This window comes from Otolemur garnettii, unplaced genomic scaffold (assembly GCF_000181295.1).
Source record: "Otolemur garnettii isolate 467f Iridium unplaced genomic scaffold, OtoGar3 scaffold00124, whole genome shotgun sequence".
NCBI classification, from domain to species: domain Eukaryota; kingdom Metazoa; phylum Chordata; class Mammalia; order Primates; family Galagidae; genus Otolemur; species Otolemur garnettii.
In genome coordinates this window covers 5,117,692-5,126,447 of record NW_003852519.1, presented here as the reverse complement: position 1 = coordinate 5,126,447, position 8,756 = coordinate 5,117,692, and the positions used below count along the sequence as shown (strand labels likewise).

Below are 8,756 nucleotides of genomic sequence, written 5' to 3'. Positions count from 1 at the left end.
TCTCCCTCTCCCTCCTTGCTTGCTTGCCAGTATCACTTGCTTATAAGTGTGGGGGAATATGATAAAATGGAGAGGAAAAGGAAGACTGAGGAAAAAAAGGAATGGGGTGGATTGCAATTAGAGATCTAGGTGTTTGTCCCTTAAAAAAAAAAAAAGGTGACAAAGTGGTTAATGTCTTTGCAGGTTGGTGTTGATATCGGGAATCTTACTGCCACAGTCCAAATAGAGTACTAATTACTGCGAATGATGTCACCGTAGGCAGAGGAATAATCCCATCATTTAATTAGTTGAATGATTTAAACAAAGATTTGCATAGATGCACTAATCAGTTGCCATGAATTACAGAGCAGCAGTTGCCAGCGAGGGGTAACAGATCATACAGTTGAAGGGAAAAAAAAATCTCATCTCCTTGAACATAATTAATTTAATTGTCCTCATTAGCTGTACCATTTGTTTTGATTTTATTTCTCCCTTTCCCCACACATACTTCTCCCTCCCTCCCTCTTTTCTTCTTCTCAGTGCATTGGCTGAGAGAGAGCGCATGAGACACACACACACACACACACACACACACACACACACATACTCTGGGGTGTTTTCAGAGTGGCTCTCGCAGAGAGGTGGGGTAGAACAGCCGGGGAGCTGTGCGGATGGGTGAAGTGCATGTGTGCCTGCTTAGACGGGGCAGAAAAGCCAAACTTAAGAAATCTGCCTATGTACAGAACACAGCAACTGAAGGGGTTCTCATTAATCTGCCGTCTGTGAATTTCGTTATTTTTCAGGTTAGTTCTGAGTTTTGTTGCCTTTTAAAGGGAGAGGAGAGCAAACCACATGCTATTTTATGATAAAGCTTCAAAAGGGAGGGGATAAAAACTAAGTTATCAATGTTATGCCATTATTCTTGATGAAGAGATGCAGAATTTAGCTTAACTACTCATGGGGGGGTCTTTTTTTTTTTTTAACTAGAACTAGATTAAAACTGATGGCGCAGAGAAGAAAAAAGTTTTTTTGTTTTTGGTTTTTTTTTTTTTTTAGTTTAACAATTGAATCTTTCTTGGCGCTTAAAACATTTCAGTGAGTGCCATTCAAGTTTGGAGGATTTTTAAGCCTGACCTTTGACAAGCTTTGTATAAAATCTGCTGAGGGTGCTTTTAATAGCAGCCAGAAGAGAGATTCTCTTTGAAGTTTGAAAACTTTAGAAAAATAATAAGATATTGTAAAGCTACAGATGCAAAGTGAAGTAAAGACAGAGGAACTTAGGAAGAAGGAGACCTATTTCCAGGTTAAAAAAAAAAAAAATCTCTCAAGGCCTTAAAACAACCCAGTGAAAACAAGGTGGTAAATGAGGAGAAACTATGGTTCTTTGACCAAGTTAGTCCTGAAAACATGTTTCTGGGTGCTCCTGGGTGTTTTTCATTGGAGCATGTGAGTTTTAAATAGTAAGGAATTCAGGTAATTGCAGGAAGTTGTTTCCGTGGTGGTGGGGGGTCAGCATTGGCGAATGGGGAGCAAGTTCACAGTGTGGTTTTGAGGCCATTCGAGGAAGGGAGGAAGGGGAGTGCGTGTGTCCTGCGCTGGACCGGGATTGCATGTCAGACTTAAGGAGCATTGACTGGAGAGAGTTCATGAATGAAAGTGAGAGCCCGGGCAACTGCAGCCACCCCGCAGACATTTCTTAAAGGGGAGGGTGGTGTGCTTTTCCAGCGTATTCTGGTAGCAGATTGATTCTCTTGCTTTTAATTTCCATAACTGGTAGCTTCAGAAATGGCTTTGGAAGACAATTTGCTTTAAATGTGGCCACCCAATTCCAAAATGCCCTGGTTATTTTAGGAACCCTACCCTTTTCCTCCGGAGCTCTTTCGCGGGAGTTCTTCTTTTGGACGGGTCCAGGAGGTAGGGTCCTTCCTCCGTCGACTCCTGCAGAGGTCACGTTTTGTGTGCGGGGTCGTCCCCAGCGTGTGTGAGTAGCATATGCGTGTGGTTGTGCTGACTGCACTCCAGGCTTGTAAATTTTCACCCTGGGAAATTAGCAACAAAGCCCGATCTGTCTCGTGGCTGCTTTGCACTTTCCGAGGGCGGCTGTACTTGACTGAGCAGCAGAACAGGCACACGAGAGCGAGCGAGGGAGCCAGCGAGAGAGGGAGGGAGAGAAGGGAAGGAGAGCCGGGAGGGGTGGGGGCGAGAGGTAAATAGTCTTAAATCGGAAGGGAGCTGCTTCTCTGTGGTCTTGACAAGCGCTGCCTGGGCTCCGCCGGCTGAGTAATAACTGAGTGACCTTTTCTTTGCCTGTATTATGTCTGGCTGGGAAGGGATTGCATTTTGCAGCTGAGAGCCGGGGCTGCCTTCAGCTCGGCTCCTCTCACGCTGCTGGGGTAAGTTGTTTTGAGCCAGGACGGAGAGAGACAGCCTCGGATGGCAGTTGCCTAAAGGAGGACACCTGTGGCTCGGATGCGGTCAACACCATTACTTGGCGGATCCTTGAGGACCTCATTATTTTAAACTTAAAGAAAAAAAGAAATAGAGATTCCCTCCGCCGTCTTTTTTTTTTTTTTCAAACAATGCTTCTTTTTGACCTTTCCCAAGGAGAAGCGCTACAAAGCGGCCACCGTGCTCACTGAACGGCCTCCCCCTGTATCGTTTAATTGAGAAGGTAAGTGCGGCGACTGTGTACACACGCGTCGCCTTATTTGTGCTGTGTGTGTCTGCGGGTGCGCGCGTGCGTGTGCGGATGTGGGTATTTTTTTTCTTCCCCAGCCTCTCCTAATGAGGCATAAACTGGAGCTGCAACCCAGCTCCGCACTGCAACTTTCACTCCGGCTGCAGCTCTACGGAGACGGTTTTGTTTAAATCATGCGAGGCTTCATTATTTTTATGGTGAGACATGAAATAGATGCAGGCGGAAGATGTTGAAGGAAGGAGGGCGAGCGGCTACGGCGCGGAACGTCTCAAGTACGACTCGAGTGGATAATAGTCAAAGTTCAGCGTGAACCGCCGCATTTCCACACCCCTGACGCCCGGGGAGGGAGGGGCAGGGGAGTTTGGAATCAGGAAATGTTTACTCCCAGCCCCTGGGAAGGAGATTCAGTCCCGGGTGGGTTCGCGGACCCCCTCCCCCCTGACTTGCTGGAATTCGTGACACCCGCCCCCCTCAACCCAAGAAAAGAGTTGAAATTACAATCTTTAGGTCCAAGTGGACACTTCTGATTCTCCCTACGCGGCCATAATAATAGAATGTTGCTCATTTGCTGTGGAAAAGTGATTGTGTTTGCGGGGGGCGTGGAGGGGGGAAAAGTGGCCGGAGGAGAGAGGGTCCCTGGAACAAGGTGCCTGTGCCCTAATAGGTTGAGATTCGAACTGATGCAGCACATTTTTACGGGGGCTACCCAGATTGCTGTTATAAAATACAAGTCAGATTTATGATCTTTTTCATATTGAACATGATATGCTATGCTAACGCTGCATGTGACAGTTTAATCAAATCCATTTGTTACCAGGAAGCTAAAAGGGGCCGCTGGGATTTTAGGATTACGGGCAGAGTTAGGGAAGCATGTGGCTTTGTCATTCGCCATCATTTTACACACTGCCACACGGCGAGGGGCTCCGTGTGTGCCCGTGTCTTGTCTGGACGCCCTCATCCCTTCCCCCACCCCCTGCCGCCACTCAGACCCGCTCCCAAAGTGGCTTCACAATAGTCGGTCCTGGGCAGTGGAGGGCTGCGCACCAGGTCCAGACGTGAACCACATCAAGGAGACCCCCTTCCACTTGCACCTTTGGGCTTGGTGCTCAATGCGAAGCTGCTGCAACTCCAGCACGCCTAAGTCAACTCATGCAGAGAAAGGAGAAAAGTTTTGGTAAGGTTACAATCTATCACAGATGCACTTTGCCGGCGCTCAGCACTCTTGGCTGCTCGAAAGCCTTTCTTGCCCTTCCGCTGCTTTTGTGTCTTTCTAAAAGATCCGAAATATTATTGTTGTAACTGCTTTGAAAGACTGCTGCTTAAACCAATTAATCTTGCTAGGTGCAACAAATACTGCTACATTCTTTACAGACCATCCCTGTGTGGCTGCAAAGACACAACCACAAAAGGCTGGAGCATAAACTCCGCAAGGGATTCTTTGTTAGAGTGTATGTATGTTTCTTATTTTTTTTTTTTTTATTTTGCATGTGAGCTGCATCAAAATTGAACTCAGTCTTGCAAATCTCTTGTTGGCCTTTGCCAAGCACTAGCACTTTGCTGCCATGGTAACTGTAATTAAACTGATAAGAGTGGAAAAATGTCAGTATCTCTGAGCCTTGCAGCTGCATTGGAGAAAAAGGGAATCAAATTGGTTCCCAGCTCCATTGCTCAAAAAGGAGGGGTGGGGTGGAGGGCAGGGAGGAGGGTGGGAGTTGAAGGGGCAGAACAGAGTTAAGCAGCTCCAGTGCCTGAGATCTGGGGACATCTATTTGCATTGTTGTCCCTTAGGGGGCTGCAGCCTGTAGGGATGCTCTGGGCCAGTGAACAGAGAGAAACAAGCTTTTAGGGCCTATCCAGTTTTCCAATTCAGGTTGGGGGCTGGGGAGAGGATGAAGATGGGCATGAGGAGAGAAAAATCTTTTGTTTGGTACCTCTTGGCAATCGAATGGCCATGTTGGCCAAATTCTTTTAATCTGTGTCACTGCTCCCAGCTGCAGAACCTGCATTCCCATTTTAGCATCTTTCGGAGGCACTGCGTCTCTTCCAACCCCCTTTATGTATTCCCTCTTCCTGTTCCCTCTCCCAAATTGTTCTCTGTGAATTTTCCTACGGGGACAAAATGTTTTCCATTCACTCTGTGTAGTTAGTCCAAAAATATAAAAGACTGTGTCTAAGTGCTGCAGATCTTTTATTATTATTATTATTTTTTTAAACGCCTGTGTGTTGTGGAGTTGTGGTTACTTTGTTGTGTTAACTACTGAAGCTGAGACTGTGCGGATGAATGGCACAGAACAAGGGAACATAATGGAGGCAATCAACCGTTAGGCTGCCTCACAATGCAATCCAGGCAATTAAAAGCTCACCAGAGTTTAAATGAAATGGTTCTACTTATTTCTGCACACCACACTGCACAGGCTATTATTTATGTCTTTTTTTTAATTATGATTTCCCTTAAACTGTCAAATAACTCAGAATGGCAGGGTCTCAGAGGCAATAAGAATTTCCCTCAGAACAATTTACATGCCAATCTAAAACTAGTTATGAGTTCTGATGGGCTATGAGCAACTTGTGAAATGTTTCTCAGCTCCAAACACATAACTCTACCCAGACGTGTTCTTCTAGAGGAAGACGGGAGGCCACTGACTGCTTCATGCCTCTTAGGTTCATGGCAATGTGGTGACTACAATATAGTTCTTTTTGTGCAATTGCTAACTTGCACAGAATTTAAAAGATTCCATTTTCAAGAGAAATGCCACTATGTTCTCTAAAAGAAGGTACCACCGGGACGGAGTGCATAATATCAAACTCCTTTTTTGCCCAAGGCCAAACAGAATGTTAGAGTTTCAAATATTAATTGGCCTCTGAGTGCTAAATTAAAATGTCACCACAACAAAAACATTTTGTGAGGACAAGCAGGGTAGTGTTACTTGTGCCAAATGTGGGTATCCCCTGTCTTGGTTGCAAAGCATTTTGAATAAAGATAGTGAGTGACCTTCTACACTTGAGGGTAGAAACACCACCTATGAGAAATACAGCTTAGCTTCTGCTAAGAAGGATTTTTTTAATTCATCCTTGAGCTTTGTGATTTAAAAAATAACAATCTCATAAATGAGAGAATTAGAATGGCTACACTGAATCTATCTCTGGATGTTTTCAATAATGAAACCCAGAATTTCATTTAGTAAATCAAAATTCCCTCCTCCCCCCCTCAGGTATATGCTTAAGAGACACTTGGGTCTGTTCTGCGCTGTAATTAATGGGATTCATTCCTTATGGAACCTTGCTAGAAGAGGATAACTAGTTCTGATCAAAGAAACTTCATTTGTTAGAAGTTCTAGAGAGTGAGATTTAGCAGAGCTATCAAGGGTTATGATTAATCTACACTAGGCCCTTAGCTCCTTCAAAGGAAGGGAACGGAAAGCAGGCTATAGGCGTACCACCTGCTCTTCTGTGCAAATCCAGCTGCTGGTCCCGCAACTCCGGTGACTGCGGCTGTGCATGGGAGACAGAAACAACAGCTGCCCTGCCATTCCCTACTCCACTATTCTACCAGACAAGTTATTTTCTAGTGAAAGTTCAAAATTATAACAATTTGATGTGCAGGCAATGTATTTTCCATCACTAGAAAAGTTAGTCAGCTGTGGGGATGTCTTGAGGCCTCTTATCAGTGCAACTTAAAAAAATTAGGTTGCAAAGGTTCTGAGGGAAGTGAAGCCTTCATCATAAGGTATCAGTGGAAACTGGAGAAGGTTCTGCTGTTTTGGAGAAGGGGCATTCACAGAAAATGCAGATTATGGCTTGGCATTTCTTTTCTTGAAACTCTTTCAAAAGCATGCAGAGTTGGTGTTTTGTATTCTTCTACATCCCAGTTTAAAACTTTGTGCCTAGGAGAGGAAGTCTCAGGATAGCTCAGGGATCACTGCATTGGAAGAAGGGCTGCAGTGGTTCAGCTTGGAGTGAGTCTCTTAACCTCTCTTGGGCCTCTGTAACATAATTTGTAAAATGAGGGAATTTGGAATTGATGATGTCTGCAGTATTTTATAATGCTTAAAATGAGTTATTTGAGAAATATGAGGCTTTGAATAGTTGGCCCAGATTCTTTTTGAGGTTTGGTGTTTAATACCTAGGAAATCAGAAGAAACTCAAAGGCGGAATATCCATTCATGGAAAATATTTCATTCAAGTTGTAAAACCTATAGAACCCGGCTAGATTCCTTATTTATGATGGTGATAGATCTTTAAAATATGTAAATGTCCCTATGTTTCACGTAGGATGTATAACATATGTAGGTAATATATTATGTGTGTTTGTATAATTTTCTATATATTTGGAGGTTGCCGTCTGTAGTTTCTTCTTTCCTGTGTAAAAAAAATAAGTGAATGTTTATGGTGATAAATGGAATAATCCTATACATTCTTTCTGGAGGGAAGCATGTGATATATAGTTAAGTAATCTGCCATAAATATAGGCATTGACTGATGCTTGTGAGTAGAAATTTTTATTTTAACGTAATAAATGCTTTGAAATGTCAAGGACACAGAAGGAAGTAATTGGATGGAAATGAGAAAACAGGATAGATAAGCTTTTGGGGAGGCCACATGTGCACTTAACCACAGACATCTCTACTGCAGAGGAAGGTGTCAAACCATACTGGGTGCCATCACCTTCCGCCATGAAGTACATATTACGTGAAATTTTTAACTAGTTAAGCAAAGCTCATTTCCGACTTTTATAGACAGTGCATTGATTAGTTTGTTGGATATCTTTCTTTTCAAGGCTGGTAGGCATTCACTCACCTCTTCCTCCAAAAAGAACTGCTCTATGTGGAAAATGAGCACCCATGAAGTGATCCAGTGATATTCAGCTCCATATATAGAATGTCAACTTATCATGTCCAGCAGGATTTCTATATCATTATTACCACTTAGATGTGTGTCTTTACAAACGAGTGCATGATGACTTTCTAAAGTTGAAGACTTTTTGCTCTCCAAATTTCGTTTTAGGTACAGGAAATCTAACACTTCTTCTCAGAAGAAGGCAATATTAAATATTGAACTCCTGGGAGCTCTTTTGACATCTTTTTGTTCTGCCTGGTAGTCTCAGCTCTCTTTTTTGTTTTTCTCTTCCTTTAGGTATACAAATGCTCTCAGTCCAGCCAGACACCAAGCCGAAAGGTTGTGCTGGCTGCAACCGAAAGATCAAGGACCGGTATCTTCTAAAGGCACTGGACAAATACTGGCATGAAGACTGCCTGAAGTGTGCCTGCTGTGACTGTCGCTTGGGAGAGGTGGGCTCCACCCTGTACACTAAAGCTAATCTTATCCTTTGTCGCAGAGACTATCTGAGGTAGGAATTATCCTTGCACACCAGTGATGACTGGATGCCTTTTAAAGTACTTTTGTAAGTGTATTTTTTTGTTTGTTTGTTTGTTTGTTTGATTTCCTTACTACCAGCTTATATTCCTGAAAGATGTTGGCCTGTCAGCCTACAAAACGTTGCCTAGTGTGTGTTAACCAAAATAACTTCTTAAGGAACAGCTAGGGAACTGCAGTATCTAAAGTGTTTCAATCTAGCTTGCTTGCCTACTCCTTTTTAAGCATCAGTCCACTGCTTGTATTGAAACTGCCATTTAGTTGTCCAGGATGTATTTGGTAGAAATCAGCATACAAATTTTTCCTTAGAGCCTAAGAAAGGTAGGCTTAGCATAACACAAAGAAATGGCTCAGTTGTTTGGTGAAACACCTTCACTATTTATTTTTGAAAAGTCTGAAATGAAAAGTACCCTGTAAAATAGCTTAACTATTCTCTGTGGAACTTGAATTTATTCCTTTGAAGTTATTCGGCTCTTCTTTCTGTTTCAGGTTGGTCAAGGTCAGGTGCAAATTCTCAACTGATAATTGCTAGTGTATTTATTGTACAGTTTTGAAAACTTCCCCCAAGAGGAGATATGTCTTCCCCCTCAGCCATGGCTTTCTAAATGGTCATCACAGAGACATCACTGGGCATTGAACAGCCTCAGACTGGCCAGTAGTTTTATGAATAAAAACAAAGACCTCGATCACGGTGGGGGAAATGAAA

At 43.3% G+C, this 8,756-nt stretch overlaps 1 protein-coding gene across 6 annotated transcripts in view; it reads left to right on the top strand.

Annotated features, from left to right (window-relative positions):
• Positions 1-509: 509 nt before the first annotated feature.
• LMO3 (LIM domain only 3) overlaps positions 510-8,756 on the top strand; it is a 61,394-nt gene continuing 53,147 nt past the window's right edge. The window contains exons 1-3 of one of the 6 annotated variants that reach the window (XM_012810075.1): positions 510-782; positions 2,584-2,650; positions 7,811-8,024. In XM_012810075.1, coding sequence (XP_012665529.1) covers positions 7,819-8,024 — 206 coding nt within the window. In that variant the 5' untranslated portion in view covers positions 510-782; positions 2,584-2,650; positions 7,811-7,818. Of the gene's footprint in view, positions 783-1,909; positions 1,961-2,106; positions 2,651-2,746; positions 2,950-3,333; positions 3,852-7,810; positions 8,025-8,756 lie in introns of those variants that run through there. The other 5 variants (XM_012810074.1, XM_012810076.1, XM_012810073.1 and 2 more) reach the window with 5 other exon arrangements.